The 16,905-nt window shown below is 39.8% G+C and overlaps 1 protein-coding gene across 5 annotated transcripts in view; it reads left to right on the forward strand.

The window, feature by feature from the left end:
- Window positions 1-16,905, forward strand: part of LOC130357969 (myeloperoxidase-like) — a 68,010-nt gene that overhangs the window by 33,972 nt on the left and 17,133 nt on the right. For all 5 annotated transcript variants that reach the window (XM_056560756.1, XM_056560757.1, XM_056560758.1 and 2 more), the window contains 6 exons: window positions 3,051-3,144; window positions 4,646-4,821; window positions 7,589-7,709; window positions 9,355-9,484; window positions 10,935-11,141; window positions 14,604-14,919. In XM_056560756.1, coding sequence (XP_056416731.1) covers window positions 3,051-3,144; window positions 4,646-4,821; window positions 7,589-7,709; window positions 9,355-9,484; window positions 10,935-11,141; window positions 14,604-14,919 — 1,044 coding nt within the window. The remainder of the gene's footprint in view (window positions 1-3,050; window positions 3,145-4,645; window positions 4,822-7,588; window positions 7,710-9,354; window positions 9,485-10,934; window positions 11,142-14,603; window positions 14,920-16,905) is intronic.

Here is a 16,905-nt window from a genome sequence, read left to right on the forward strand (position 1 = left end):
AGCAAAAATCAAGCCATAAGGTGAAAGAATGGCCTGAAGAGCTCAGAGACAAGATTGTATAGAAGCACAGCTCTGGAGATAAACATTTCTGCTGCACTGGACCTTTTCAAGAGCACCACGGCCTCTTTTAATCCTACACGTACATTGGGAACAACCAGGACATTTCCTAGAGCTCTCCCTCCCACCAAACTAAAACTAAAAAAAAAGTTAATAAATGTGGGACTTTTTCATGTTAAGGGACTTTTCATGTTTCATGGAATCACAGGCAGCTTGGTAGTGGGGCCAGTCATTCCCTTCCTGGCCAGTCCAGGTTTTTTATTTTGTCCCACGTAACCTCAGGTGCTGGAGGCTGCCTATTACCAGGCTAACAAAAATGTTAACACAGTCTGAAAGGGAGTATGTGTGGAACTTAAAGGGGTACTCCACTGGAAAACATTTTTATTTATAAATCAACTGGTGCCAGAAAGTCAAACAGATTTGTAAATTTCTTATATTTAAAAATCTTAATCCTTCCAGTACTTAGCTGCTGTATTCTTCACAGGAAGTTATTTTATTTTTGAATTTCCTTTCTGTCTGACCACAGTGCTCTCTGCTGACACCTCTGTCCATTTTAGGAACTGTCCAGAGTAGGAGCAAATCCCCATAGGAAACCTATCCTGCTCTGTACAGTTCCTAAAATTGACAGAGGTGTCAGCAGAGATCACTATGGTCCTCTGGAACATCCACCAGCAGATAAGTACTGAAAGGATTAAGATTTTTAAATAGAAGCAATTTACAAATCTGTTTAACTTTCTGGCACCAGTTGATTTAATAATTTTTTTTCCAGTGGAGTACCTCTTTAAACTCTGATGGGGGTTTGGAGAGTCTGAGGTCTGCAGACTCTATGGGTAACACATCTTGTTTTTGTCGGGTGACTGTTAGGAAGTCATCGCCATAGTAAGGGAACACTGTAATTAGTTAGTACTTTGACAATCGTTTATTTTGTATAATTGTGCTTGAATGTGAAGGCTGTACTTTTATTTTGTGCTAAAAATAAAAAAGGAGAAGCCCTGTTTAATCCTATACTTGTGTTACTGTCTCTGAGTAATGTTTTTTTATTATTTGCCTAGCTCCCACTAAACATGTACACACTTTGACCTACACCATACCATACGTCCCTAATACTCTTCTATAGGGAAAAAGAAACTTATTTGTGGTGCAGGAAAGGAATGTATACTTAACTTTTCTATACCTTAAAAAACTGTGGACAATAATACAGGGTACAAAATGTAGCCAAAATTTGTAGACTTTTGACTATGTTGGCACAACGGATATCTTTTGGCAAACAACAGCATACGTTAAAGGGGTACTCCGGTGGAAAACTTTTTTATTCTAAATCAATTGGTGCCAGAAAGTTACAGATTTGTAAATTACTTCTATTAAAAAAATCTTAATCCTTCCAGTACTTATTAGCTGCTGAATACTACAGGGGAAATTATTTTCTTTTTGGAACACAGTGCTCTCTGCTGACATCACAAGCACAGTGCTCTCTGCTGATATCTCTGTCCATTTAAGGAACTGTCCAGAGCAGTATATGTTTGCTATGGGGATTTTCTCCTACTCTGGACAGTTCTTTAAATGGACCGAGATGTCAGCAGAGAGCACTGTGGTCGTGATGTCAGCAGAGAGCACTGTGTTCCAAAAAGAAAATAATTTCCTCTGTAATATTCAGCAGCTAATAAGTACTGGACGGATTAAGATTTTTTAATAAAAGTCATGTACAAATCTGTTTAACTTTCTGGCACCAGTTGATTTAAAAAAAAAGTTTTCCACCGGAGTACTCTTTAAGGCAAGGATCTTCGGTGGGACTACTGTTTTCCTATGGGACCTGTGGCCAACCCAAACCCGATAACACACCTTTTTACAGTATTTTGATATGCCCTTCCGTTTCTGACATATGTGGGATTATAGTTTGTTTCAATTTAGGGACTCAGTCAGATGTATGTGAACTTAATTTTAGTAATGGAAGGGAATATCATGTGATGGGTGGGATTATACAGTCAAGAGGGGCATTTGTTTAACATTGAGGGGTGTGTATGCCTAAAACATATCCCCCTGACTAAAGAATACTACTCGTCACCTGTCAGAGCACGGGGAGTCTGACTGCTGGGATCGCCACGATCTCCCAACCAACACCCCGGCTGTCCTCCTGCATGGAACAAGGGTCAGCACATGCCCTCCATTTATCTCTATGTGAGAGCTAAAGCGCTGTACTCGGGTATCTCTGAGATGAGATATAGAGATGCATGGAGAGGGCGTGTTGACTACTGCATTGTGCGGTGATTGACACAGCTCCATGCAGGAGGAGATCCGGAGCGCCAAGCTGGAGCGTTCGGACCCCCAGAGATCTGACACTTATCTCCTATCCTTTGGATAGGGGATACATTTTTCTAAGCTGAACTGCTCCATTTCATTAATGCCCATCTGGCTGATTTCCTAAATTGCCAAAAAAATGATAAACCCTCATATCTCTGGAACGGAAGGGCGTATCAAGAAACCTTTAAAAAAGATGCATGATCAGGGCAGCCTAAGCTATGGAATGATAATGCAAATGCAATCTCAGGTTGGCCACAGATCTTTTTAACAGAAAAAGCCCTGAGCTTTATGTGCACATTCATGGGGATTCAGGACCAATAGCTGTCAGGTACCATGTCTTGGGCCATCATATGGGTAAGTCATTTTAAATATTTAAGTTAAACCAAAGGCTAAACTTATATGTCCATTTAACACAAACAGCAAAGTGAATACCTGTATGCGTTCATAACCTGACCTTTAGTCATACATATAAGGACTCCTTATATAAATAGCTTATGTACTGTTCATAAGACACCTCTTTTGACTGCACTGATACGCTGAATATTGTATTGCTGTATATTGTATATTTTGCTGTATGATGCATTATATAATATCTTGTATTTTAGGATAATATATTGTATACTGTAGAGCTGTATAATGTATACTTTGCATTTTATATTGTAGTGTTATAGGAATAATGTTTTTCTTTCTTTTAGATGAAGATATTACAGTAGAGGATGAAGTTATTCTGAATTATGTCAAAGAAGCCAAGAAGCTGGTGGACACAGCATATTTATATACTAGAACAAAGTAAAAACAAAAGAAATAGAAAATAATTAATAGCTTTAAAGGGGTTTTCTGGAACATTTATATTGATGGCCATCCTTAGGTCTAGACTTAGTCTCAGACCAGGGAAGATCCATCTCGTGACCTGGGCCCTATTTCCTCAGGCACCTAGCCTGAATATCCCCCGTTAATCCTTATGCCCATGGTGGCATTCAGGAAGTATGGAGTGGCTCAGGGGCAGAGCCCACTGCATATATGATGGGTGCTGACTGTTCACTGCAGCTGACACAGGATAGCAGATAGCGAGGTGCCGTTTGAGGTGCGGGTACTAGTGAGGGTCTTCTGGCCAGCCATGATAGTATGACTAGGACACCCTGCCAAGGCTTGATGAAATAGAAGATAGGCAAATGACATGATGCTGCAATACAGTAATAGAAGTATACATACAGCAACATCACAGTGTACAAGCAATCAAGTGTCCAGTAACTTCAAAAGACAATTCATACACATTGGCACTGCCCCTCATTTAGAATATACCAACAGTTCACACTAAGAGGAATATGCACCTCTCACCATTCACGACTGTGAATGTTAAAAGTTTTGATCAGTCGAGGTGTGTGTGCTGAGTAGTGTTGCTCGCGAATATTCGCAATACAAATTTTATTTGCAAATTTGCGAATATTCGCGAATATAGCACTATATATTCGTAATTACGAATATTCGTTTTTTTGTTTTTTTTCACAGCACACATCACAGTGATCACCCCTCTCTGCTTCCAGCTTGTGTGTTGTAAAGAAAGCTCTAATACTACTGTGTGAGACTGGCGTGCGAAGTTTAACATATGCGAAAATTTGCATATGCAAATTTTCGCATATGCGAATTGTCACTTATGCTAATTTTTGTATATGCAAATTTTCGCATAAGCAAATTTTCACATACGCGAATTTTTGCATACGCAAAAATAAAACGCGAACATTACGAATATGCGAATTTAGCGAATATATGACGAATATTCGTCCATATATTCGCGAAATATCGCGAATTCGAATATGGCCTATGCCGCTCAACACTAGTGCTGAGACCCTCACGGACTGCTGGAATGAGTGTGGTGAATCACTTAGCTAAGTGCTTGTCTTCCCTTCTTTCTGTTCACTACATACGATGTGCGCCACAGACTTTCTAAAAACCCATCTCCTGAAGTAAAGAGAGAGACTGGAAGAGTGGTGCTTAGCTTAGCTTCTCCCTGCTCATTCTAGTGACTGGTGGGTCTGAAACCTCATATCCTGATCAACCACTCTGCAACTCTGTTTTTTTTTAAAGACAGGGACATTTCATTGAAAAAGAAAACTTTTGACATATCACACAGAATGAGTCGGGATATGCTTGCGGTAGCTTGATGGAGATTGCTGAATGACTTATGACATATAATTGTGTCTGGTCAACGGGGCCAGGAAACCTTTATAGAAATTCTATGTATTTTGAGTAGAATGTTTTTGTAACCAATACCCTTTCAACATAATTTTAGTTTGAAGACACGACTGAAAACGAAAACACCAAGAATTCAAGATATGATGGCTTTTACCAAGCAACCTGTAGGAAAAAGTAGAAATTTCATCCGATCAGCAGATTACTTTGATTTGACTCTCCAGCTCGTAAATGAGAGGCTGAAAAAGATGCATCCAGGACCCTTCAATGTCTCAGGTATTACCCCCTAGCTCGAGTGTCTGAGTAGACCCAAAGGACGCTTAGCCAAAGATATCATGAATGGTACATGATAAGTGGGACCCATTTTAATGATATTACATTAGGCCCAGAGGTTACAATAGGACTACCATTAGTTGATAGAACGCAAGAACTGTCAGACAGTCCTTTCAGGATTCCCAGTGAGAATGTATAAATCAATGGTGAGGTATTTTTTGTTTTGGTTTTTAGGACAATGGTTACTAATGAAAACTAGGGGGGGAAGTTAAAGTTTAGTATCAGCAACTAGCCAGGTAATTTCTTTTACTTGTGTCATTAAAGAGGTACTCCGGTGGAAAACTTTTTTTTATTTTTTTTAATCAACTGGTGCCAGAAAGTTAAACAGATTTGTAAATTACTTCTATTAAAAAATCTTAATCCTTCCAGTAATTATTACCTGCTGAATACTACAGGGGAAATTATTTTCTTTTTGGAACACAGTGCTCTCTACTGACATCATGATCACAGTGCTCTCTGCTGACATCTCTGTCTATTTTAGGAACTGTCCAGAGCAGCATATGTTTTCTATGGGGATTTTCTCCTACTCTGGACAGTTCCTAAAATGGACAGAGGTGTCAGGAGAGAGCAATGTGGTCATGATGTCAGCAGACAGCTCTGTGTTCCAAAAAGAAAATAATTTCCTCTGTAGTATTCAGCAGCTAATAAGAACTGGAAGGATTAAGATTTTTTTTAATAAAAGTAATTTACAAATCTGTTTAACTTTCTAGCACCAGTTGATTAAAAAAAAAAAAAAAAGTTTTCCACCGGAGTACCCCTTTAAGGAAAAAAGTATTTTATCCCCTGCTGATTTTGTTTCTTTGTCCATTGTCAAAGAAATTATCAATTTATAAGTTTACTAGTAGGTCTATTTGAACAGTCAGCAACAGAATAACATCAAAAAATAAAAAATAGACACATTTTAAACAAGTTATAAATGGATTTGCATTTTACTTAAAATAAGCATTTCATCCCTTTGCGAAACATGACTTAGTACTTGATTGCAAAACCCTTGTTGGCATACACAGAGGTCCTATGATTCTTGTAGTTGACACCAGGTTTGCACACATCTTAGGAGGGATTTTGTCCCACTCCTCTTTGCAGATCTTCTCCAAGTCATTAGGGTTTCGAGACTGACTTTTGGCAATTTAAACCTTCAGCTCCCTCCACAGATTTTCCATGTGATTATGGTCTAGAGACTGGCTGGGCCCCCCAAGACCTTAATGTGCTTCTTTTTCAGCCACTCCATTGTTTCCTTGGCCGTGTGTTTGGGTTCATTGTCGTGCTAGAATACCTATCCACGGCCCATTTTCAATTCCCTGGCTGAGAGAAGAAGGTTCTCACCCAAGATTTGACAGTACATGATCCCATCAATGGTTATTTTGATGCTGTGAATTTGTCCTGTCCCATTAGCAGAAAAACACCCCCAAAGCAATTACCTTGTAGCCCATTCCAGTCTTGTATACTTTTTTATGACACAAAAACAGACACAAGCTTATACGTAATAGTTGATGTACGTGTAGTAGGAAGAAATCAGTCAACATGGATACTTAGCTAGCAAGGTTGTCAGTTGTGTAATGTCATTAGTAGGGTTGTAATTAGGATGATGAGGGTTGTAGTTGTCAGGTGGCCGGAGTGTAGCAACCCCATAGTAAGATGACAGTTCCTACTTAAGACTCCTTCAATAAATCAGCTACAGTATCTGTATCAAAGCCCCAGGAGGTAAATACCTCAAAAGCAAGGATTTATGGATACCAGTTGTTCTTTACTGATGTTGAAAATCCAATACAGTAGAATATACTTGTAATGACATAGACTTGGAATATAGTACTCTGTATACACTTTAGAAGTTAATAAGTAACTGGTAACATGTCACTGTCACAGTCCTTTAGTAATTTAACAAACAAGTAGATTGGTTCTCCATCCCTACTGGCGTGCGGTGATTCTGGCCTCTTCTACACTGCACTTGCAGATGAGACTTGACACTTAAGACTTTAGACTACCACTTAAGACTTGATTCGAGACTAGATTTGACTGAGACTAAGGACTAAGTCCCTTAGTGGCTTGACCCTGACAGTACTTAGATAACATTGGTCTATAACATTATACAACTTAGACTTTTGGCATAGGACTGTAATTCTGTTCTGGCATGTGTCCAATTTAAACAGGCTCAAGAGTGTTAATACAATTAGCATACCAGCCACAGGAAAGATATCTCAGGGCTGCCTGAACAAATCAGAGCAAGGTAAAGAGTGTTTTAAAGGGGATCTCCTGCACCTGCACTATACTACTGTATATTCATGGTAGTGTGGGTGATGTCAATTTTACTACAACATGTGCTTTAGGTCCCTTCTCTGCCCTTAGGGACTGGGTTGGAGACAGGACAGACCCTCAACCATTAATTAGCTCTTGCACAGAAAGCATTGACTTTTAGGTAAAAAAAAAAGATAACCCCTTACACTTGCATAGGTTTGGTGCTTGCATAAAATATATAAATACAAAGATAAATACACTTGCATAGATATACATTTAATGAAATAGGCTACAACCACCTGAACAGTGTTCAGAGCAGAAAAAGGTGATCCTGCTCCAGGACACCCCATATGCATAAAAAACATAAATAAATAACCAAAAAAAGGATACACTTACACTTAAAAAGGTTTAATGTATACATCTGACATATGTTCATTTTATAGAAATAAGTTATCATTGTGCATATTTTACTCCATAGATGTACTAACAGCTAAACAAAAAGCTGTTCTTTCTCAGCTAAGTGGATGTGCCTATCAGCACCTGCCAAAAGAGTGTGACTCTTCACCCTACCGGACCATCACAGGAGAGTGTAATAACAGGTAATAAGTCATGAAGTCGCTGTCAATATCCTTCATAATGTAAATACAAATATGAAAGTCCTCAATCAGCTATATCCAGGCCCCACTCACGTAATTTTTCCAGTCTCTGACACTTGTATACATTAGGATACTGTAAAAAAGGTATTCTCATGTAAACAGTGGTGTGCCAGTGGTATATCCTTATGCTTTAATAGAACGATAATAACAATTGCTACAATTGCTACATCAGTAACAATTATACAGAGACATTAAGGTCAAAACCAAGGCAAAAATTTCTTTGACCTTAACCCCTTAAGGACTCAGGGTTTTTCCGTTTTTGCACTTTCGTTTTTTCCTCCTTACCTTTTAAAAATCATAACCCTTTCAATTTTCCACCTAAAAATCCATATTATGGCTTATTTTTTGCGTCGACAATTCTACTTTGCAGTGACATTAGTCATTTTACCCAAAAATGCACGGTGAAACGGAAAAAAAAATCATTGTGCGACAAAATCGAAAAAAAAACGCCATTTTGTAACTTTTGGGGGCTTTCGTTTCTACGCAGTGCATATTTCGGTAAAAATTACACCTTATCATTATTCTGTAGGTCCATACGGTTAAAATGATACCCTACTTATATAGGTTTGATTTTGTCGCACTTCTGGAAAAAATCATAACTACATGCAGGAAAATTTATACGTTTAAAAATGTCATCTTCCGACCCCTATAACTTTTTTATTTTTCCACGTATGGGGTGGTATGAGGACTCATTTTTTGCGCCGTGATCTGAAGTTTTTATCGGTATGATTTTTGTTTTGATCGGACTTTTTGATCACTTTTTATTCATTTTTTAATGATATAAAAAGTGACCAAAATACGCTTTTTTGGACTTTGGAATTTTTTTGTGCGTACGCCATTGACCGTACGGCTTAATTAATGATATATTTTTATAGTTCGGACATTTACGCATGCGGCGATACCACATATGTTTATTTTTTATTTTTTTTACACTGTTTTATTTTTTTTATGGGAAAAGGGGGGTGATTCAAACTTTTATTAGGGAAGGGGTTAAATGACCTTTATTAACACTTTTTTTTTACATTTTTTTTGCAGTGTTATAGGTCCCATAGGGACCTATAACACTGCACACACTGATCTCTAATGCTGATCACTGGCGTGCATTAACACGCCTGTGATCAGCATTATCGGCGCTTGACTGCTCCTGCCTGGATCTCAGGCACGGAGCAGTCATTCGTCGATCGGACACCGGGGAGGCAGGTAAGAGCCCTCCCGGTGTCCGATCAGCTGTTCGGGACGCCGCGATTTCACCGCGGCGGTCCCGAACAGCCCGACTGAGCAGCCGGGTCACTTTCACTTTCACTTTAGAAGCGGCGGTCAGCTTTGACCGCCGCTTCTAAAGGGTTAATACCGCACATCGCCGCGATCGGCGATGTGTGGTATTAGCCGCGGGTCCCGGCCGTTGATTAGCGCCGTGACCGACGCGATATGATGCGGGATCGCGGCATGGTCCAAAAATTAGCTGACCAGAGTCAATATGTGACTCCATCCAGTTCATTCAAATGGATCCAGTAGGGATAGGCTGCTTTAAGACTACATTGCAGCTCGTAAATAAAGTACTATTTGTCCTTTTACTATATTGTTACAGAAAGAATCCTATTCTTGGTGCATCTAACACTGGTTTCAAACGTCTTCTCAAGCCAGATTATGAGGATGGTGCAACACTGCCACGAGGCTGGACTAAAGACCGTCCCATCAATGGGTTTACTCTACCATTGGTAAGAATAACTTAGCAAGTAATTTATCTAATTGGGTTCTAAATTATTAGCAGTGGGAATTTCTACTCCACTAACTTCTCTGCCGACAACTACCAATTTGACAATCCCACTGTTTCAGTACAGTTCTTTGCAATGCCCCGTAATGTAATAGTCAGCAAGAGATTCTAGGTCAGTATCATTTTAGACAGATGTCACGTTACTGTGCATCAAGCCCTGTCTACTGAATAATGTACTTTATATATATACCACACTAATTAAGGCTAAAGTAGACTAAATAGTCACACTATACCTAAAAAGGGACCCTTTAAGGGGTCCACTTTGGACAGTAAGCCGAACACAATGGCTTCCAATGCTGGGATCTACAGTAGTCATCTATGTGGGTGGATTGGGCACTAAGAGGGACATTTATCAATGTTTGCTTATGTATTCCTTTTTTTAATTAATTTTTTCCTTACTTTTTTTTTGCTTACGTGTGACTTATTTATCAACTGGTTTCAGCCTGTTGATAATTTTCTTTCACGTAAGCATTTTTTCCTTTTTTACTTTGGTAGTAGCTTTTTCTGCTCCATGTTTGAGCTGGAGTAAATTTAGTCAATTTTTAACGCTGTTGCGACTTTTTTTTGCGCAGTTGCGACTGTCGCAGTTAATAAATACCTGACTACCCGTAGTCCATTTTAAAATTATTACTACATAGTTAATTTTTGGAAAACTTGCTTTTCTCGCTTTTCAGTCAAAATGTCGCACGAAAAATCGTGTAGTCGCAGTTGCAACAATTTTGCGACCATTATAGTAAAGAAAACCTGACTAAACCCGTTGATAAATGTCCATATAAGTGTTCAATTTTCCTGCATGCCACCAAAGGGTAAAGCAACCTTTACACAGATCCGATTGAAGTCAATGACTGTTATAAAACAGGTTATGTAGAAATACGTCACTCTCTAAAGTGTCGTGGGTGCTGGAGTTAGTTATCCTTAGATAAATCTTAATAATAGAACTTTGCACACCACTTACTAACTACCCATTAAGTACATTATGTATATGTATTTTTAAGCCAGTCTCCTGAGTGATACATTAGTGGTAACACCTGTTTTATAACACTTAATAATAGAACTTCGCACACCACTTATTCACGGTGAAGTAGATACTGATTTTATTAGCAATCCAAAAGCTAACAAAATATGACGTTTCGGTCCTACCTGGTAGGACCGAAACGTCATATTGTTTGCTTTTGGATTGCTAATAAAATCAGTATCTACTTCACAGTGAATAAGTGGTGTGCGAAGTTCTATTATTACGTGTTATAAAACAGGTGTTACCACTAATGTATCACTCAGGAGACTGGCTTAAAAATACATATACATAATGTACTTAATGGGTAGTTAGTACAGTTGGCAGCTACGTTTAATGATAAATGCACACAAAGACCATTAACTGAGATGTTCTTCAACAGGCTCGGAAAGTGTCAAATGAAATTGTGAAGTTCCCTACCGAGTCACTCGTCTTGGATGAAGATAGATCACTCATGTTCATGCAATGGGGTCAGTGGATTGATCACGATACCAGCCTCACTCCTGACGTCCCTTCAAGAACAACATTCTTTGAAGGTGTTGATTGTGAAAAGAGCTGTGTGCAGGCACACCCATGTTTCCCATTAATGGTATGAGTATTTTATCACCACATCTAACTTTTAAGATTTTAAATTGAAACAAATGGCCACATAGTTATATACATAGATTTGAACCGAAAGTTCACAAATGTAGACAAACTGGTTTGGCAGATTACTGATAGAACTTACCTTAGAAACACACTATGATGCTACTTTAAAGGGATTGTCCAACTTTTTCTAAGGGGTCAGGCTGGGATAAAGAAAAAAAAAACATTGCTTAACACCTGCTAATCTCCCATACTTGCCACGTTAATCATCACTTCCTGGCCCCACCTTGACACAGAGTAAATGGCGGGAATACAGGTAACTGCTGCAGCCAATGACCACATGACCAGCCATTTCCTCTGTGGGGAACAAGAAGGGAAGATCAGCGGGTATCCAGTGAGCAGTGGAAGGGCAGTGTTGAGACATCAGGGAGTCGAGTAATGCTTTTTATTTTTAATTCAGTCTGATCCCTTTAAAAATATACATACATAGCATGCCAGACAATCCCTTTATCTATTGAATAAAGTAAAGCTGACTTTTCATCAGGTCACTATCTCTTGTTACTGCAGCATTACAAAAAGCAATGGAAACCTAGTGGAAACCAACTGAAGGCCCTATTAGACAGGTTGATTGGCTGCATGAAATGGTACAGTAAGGATGATGTCACCTTTATTATATGTCCATGATTAGCCCAAATTCAGTAAAATTCCTTTTTTTGGGGGCATTTTTTGCTCTGGGGCGTTTCTTTACTCTTTGGTGCACAGATCCACCTGCCTGCTCCTGTATAACGCCTACTGATAAATATTCATCCTCTGCAGTGACGTCATTTGCCGCCACCAAGCGCAGAGTGGCCATGAGTTATGTCACTGCAGAGAATGAATATTCATTTGTAGCAGGCAGGTGACTCGGTGCACCTCGGTGAAAAGGAACACCCTAATTTGCATGGTTATAAAAATTTATTTTATAGGATAATGGCTAATCCTGGACACATTATAAAGGTGACTTCATCCTCACTCTACCATGTCCTAATCAGCAGGTTAGCAAGGCCTAGCCTTACTAATAGTTTCCCTTAAAGAGGTACTCCACCCCTAGACATCTCATCCCCTATTCAAAAGATAGGGGATAAGATGTCTTATTGCAGGGGTCCTGCCGCTGGGAACCCCCACAATCTCTCCTGCAGCACCTCTATCATCTGGTGCACGGAGTGCGCTTCGCTCCATGCCTGATGACTGGCGATGCAGGGGCCAGAAGATCGTGATGTTACGGCCCCGCTCCCTTGTGACATCACTCCCCGCCCCCTCAATGCAAGTCTATGGGAGGGAGCGTAATGGCCACCACATCCCTCCTATAGGCTTGCATTAAGGGGCGGGGCCGAGATCTCACAATCCTCTGGCCCCTGCATCACCAGTCATCAGACAGGGAGCGAAGCTCGCTCCGTGCACCAGATGATAGGGGTGCTGCAGGAGAGATCGTGGGGGTTCCCAGAGGTGGGCCCCTCCATGATCAGACATCTTATCCCCTATCCTTTGGATAGGGGATAAGATGTCTAGGGGCAGAGGTACCCCTTTAAGGTTCATTGTGTGAAAATGTCCTATTTATTGTATATGCCAGCATGGGAACACAACTATATCAGTCCCAAAATAGACCATATTTGCTATGCCCCTGTTTTTATACGAACAAAAAATATTTTGCTTGACAAAAGCCATTTAGCGCCAACAGGTTACCTCTTACTGCTATTTACCATGATCAACTAAGAAAGGTGGCTTTTTGGATCCCACGTTAAATGATTGTTTCATAACTAGAATTGAGTGAGCCTTATGAAAGTTTGGCTTGCCAAACTTTCAGAAAGTGTTTGGTTCGCTGAAATCTAGCAATAATGTCATAAAGGTGTGTGTGTGTGTGTGTGGGGGTGGGGGGGGGGGGAACTACACAAGAAGAGGCCAGGATCAGCAACTAGATAATAAGCATCACTCTCTTTACTGTATACATTATACAGCCATCTATATGTATACACCCCCCTCCCCTCCAAGGAGTTAACTAGCAGCGCTGCTTAACTCCTTCCTTGCTGGGCTGAGATGTACTCGCGGTGGTCAGCTGCGAGCACAGCACAGCCCCAACATTGTCAGTTGTGCGAGCCAAACATGGCAATGTTCGAAAGTTCAGTGAGCCCCGAACCCCCCAAAAGTTTGGATCGAATCTGAGCTCAGGGGGCTTGTTTTGTTCAACTCTATTCATAACTATTAACCCTACAGAAGGGTGACAATACTGAGTCTGGCTATCCTGACTAGATTGCTAAAATGGGAAAAGTCATATTTAATTGTAAAGTACATCTTAAAGGAGAACTCTGTAGAAAACTAGCTTATCCTCTATCCATAGGATGGGGGATAAGTAGCTGATAGCAGAGGGCCTGACTTCTGGGACCCCCCACGATCCCTGGGACTAGATCCTGGCTCTCTCTTTAAAAAGCGTGTGTTGTCTACTAGTGTTGCTCGCGAATATTCGCAATTCGAATATTATTCGCGAATATCGCATATTCGCGAATTCGCGAATTTCGCGAATATAGCGCTATATATTCGTAATTACGAATATTCGTTTTTTTTTTTTTTTTTTTCTTTCACAGTACACATCACAGTGATCACCCCTCTCTGCTTCCAGCTTGTGTGGTGTAAAGAAGGCTGTAATACTACTGTGTGAGACTGGCGTGCGATAATTCGCATATGCGAAAATTAACATATGCTAATTTTCGCATATGCGAATTTCCACATATGCTAATTTTCGCATGCTCGTATTTTCGCATACGCGAAAATAAAACAAGGATATAACGAATATGCGAATATTCGCGAATATATGACGAATATTCGTCCATATATTCGCGAATATTCGCGAATTCGAATATGGCCTATGCCGCTCAACACTATTGTCTACTGGTAGACGGCATGCGCTCCATTCATTTCTATGGGAGTGCTGATGATACCCGAGTGCTGTACTTGGGTCTATTTGGTGCTCCCAAACAAATGTATGGAGCTTGTGCAGGCTGAAGCACACGCTCCTCACTGAGAGCTGGGTCCTGTGCCGAAGATCACAGGAGGTCCAAACCCTGGGATTGACAGCTGCTTATTCCCTATCCTGTGGATAGGGGATAAGTTAATTTTCAACAGAGATCTCCTTAAATATTGACATCAACATGCAGATTTTTTTCTATTTAGGAGGATTTGAAACCAAAATGTCACATTTAATGTTTTGGGTAGAAGTCCTCTTTAAGATCTGTTTATGATAACATATAGCTACAAATTATTACTAATAAGGCACACTTTTACATAAAATTGCTTCTTATGTTTAAATTGTTTTTACAGCAACATCAAATGTTTTTTTAATGATTGTTAACACAATGCAGATCGGCTTTACATTCATAGTACTTTTGTCAACATTGAATCTGACAACATTATACAATTTTACTTTCTGTTTTAGATTCCATTAAATGATTCTCGATATGTTAATGGCTCTGAGTGTATCCCAATGTTTCGCCACGCACCTATGTGCAGTTCGGTATCTCCAGTTCGTGAACAGATAAACGTTGTGACCGCATATACTGATGGAAGCCAGGTGTATGGTAGTGACATCAAACTAGCCACTGCACTTCGTAACAACACAAACCAACTTGGCTTATTAACCGTAAATGAGCAGTTCACGGACAATGGTTTCCCATTCCTGCCTTTCAGTGGAGATCCTGAGGACATTTGTACAAAGATAAATCAGTCAGTAGCACTTCAATGTTTTCTATCAGGTAAGGTTTGGCCAGGTCTTATAATGAGCTTGATGGAACTAAATATATGTGTGTTCAGACCCCAACCATTCAGAACTTTTGATATGTCTCAATGACGTAGACAACAAAAAGTTAACCAATGCGGCAAAAACTACTTTGTCTAAAAGGATATATGAAAAAAACATGAAATCTTATTTATATATATTATGATATTCATATATAGTATCTCACAAAAGTCAGTACACCCTTCACATTTTTGTAAATATTTTATTATATCATTTCATATGACAACACTGAAGAAATGACACTGAACTACAATGTAAAGTAATAAGGGCACAGCCTGTATACAGTAACTAAGTACGCAGCCATTAATGTCTAAACCATGGCAATAAAAGTGAGAGCATCCCTAAGTGGAAAAGGTCCAAATTGGCTTAAAGTGTCAATATTTGGTGTAACCACCATTATTTTCTAGCACTGATGGAACTGATGGAGTTTATGATCAGCTTCTTTATTAAGGCAGTGGTTTTGGAGGTGTCTTTTGGGTTGTTATCATGTTGAAACATTGTCCTGCGGCCCAGTCTCTGAAGGGAGGGGATCATGCTCTGCTTCAGTATGTCACAGTTCATGTTGGCATTCATGGTTCTCTCAATGAACTGTAGCTCCTCAGTGCCAGCAGCTCTCATAAAGCCCCAAACCATGACATTCTTGCCACCACCATGCTTGAATGTAGACAAGACACGATTGTCTTTGTACTCCTCACCTGGTTGCCACCACTCACGCTTTACACCATCTGAACCCAATAGGTTTATCTTGGTCTTACCAGGCCACAGGACATGGTTCCAGTAATTTATATCCTTAGTCAGCTTGCCTTTAGCAAACAGGCTTTCTTGTGCTTCATCTTTAGAAGAGGCTGGCCCCACAATTTCAACCTATGCAGCAATGCTGGCAGCATTCTTACATCTATTGCATTCTTTAGTTGACTATGACAAGGCCTATTCTGAGTGATACCTGTCCTGTAAAACTGCTATTTGATCTTTCCCACCTAGATGCAGCTCAATTTCATGGTATTGGCAATCTTCTTCCATCCTTATGAGAAACTATTATTTTTTCAGATTCTTAGGGAGTTCTTTGCTATGAGGTGCCATGTTGAACCTCCAGTGACCAGTATTAGAGAGTGTAAGAGTAATAACACCAAATTTAAGACACCTGTTTCCCATTTATACCTGAAATAATGTAACACTAACAAGTCACATATTACTGGGGATAAAAAATGGCTTATTCGGTCCAATTTGGAAATTTCCAAGGTTTAGACATAAATGGCTGTGTGGTGAGTAAAACACTATTATACAGGCTGTGCACTCACTACTTTACATTGTAGTAGGGTGTCATTTCTTCAATGTTGTCACATGAAAAGATACAATAAAATATTTACAAAATTGTGTGGAATGTACTCACTTATGCGAGATGCTGTATATATGTATGTATCTGTGGACTCCGAACATAGTATGTATAGCCCCCCATACAGTATATACACAGTGTTTATACAGTATAGCCCCCACACAGTATATACACACATAACTTGTGTATATATAGCTCCCACCCAATATATACACACAGTCTGTGTATATATAGCCCCACACACACACACACAGTATACATACACACAAGCACACATATTTTTTTTATAAAATATAAGCACAAGGGGGTCTACATGAAGAGACATTGCAAGTCCTCTTCTCCTCACAGATGAAATTCTGCTCTGACAGCAGATTAGAGGAGAGAAGCAGCCTGCTCAAAGGGCAGATGGCTCAAAGGGCAGCTGCTTGAAACCCCCGGAAATGACTGTGCCCAGGGCAGCTGCATTTTTTGCCTTGTGTTAAAGACGACTTTGATTGCATCAAAAGTATTATAAAAACATATATTATTAACCTCCTAAGGACGGACCCATTTTTTACCTTAAAGGTGTACTCCGCCTCTAGACATCTTATCCCCTATCCAAAGGATAAG

Source organism: Hyla sarda, chromosome 2 (assembly GCF_029499605.1).
Source record: "Hyla sarda isolate aHylSar1 chromosome 2, aHylSar1.hap1, whole genome shotgun sequence".
In the NCBI taxonomy this organism is placed as follows: Eukaryota; Metazoa; Chordata; class Amphibia; order Anura; family Hylidae; genus Hyla; species Hyla sarda.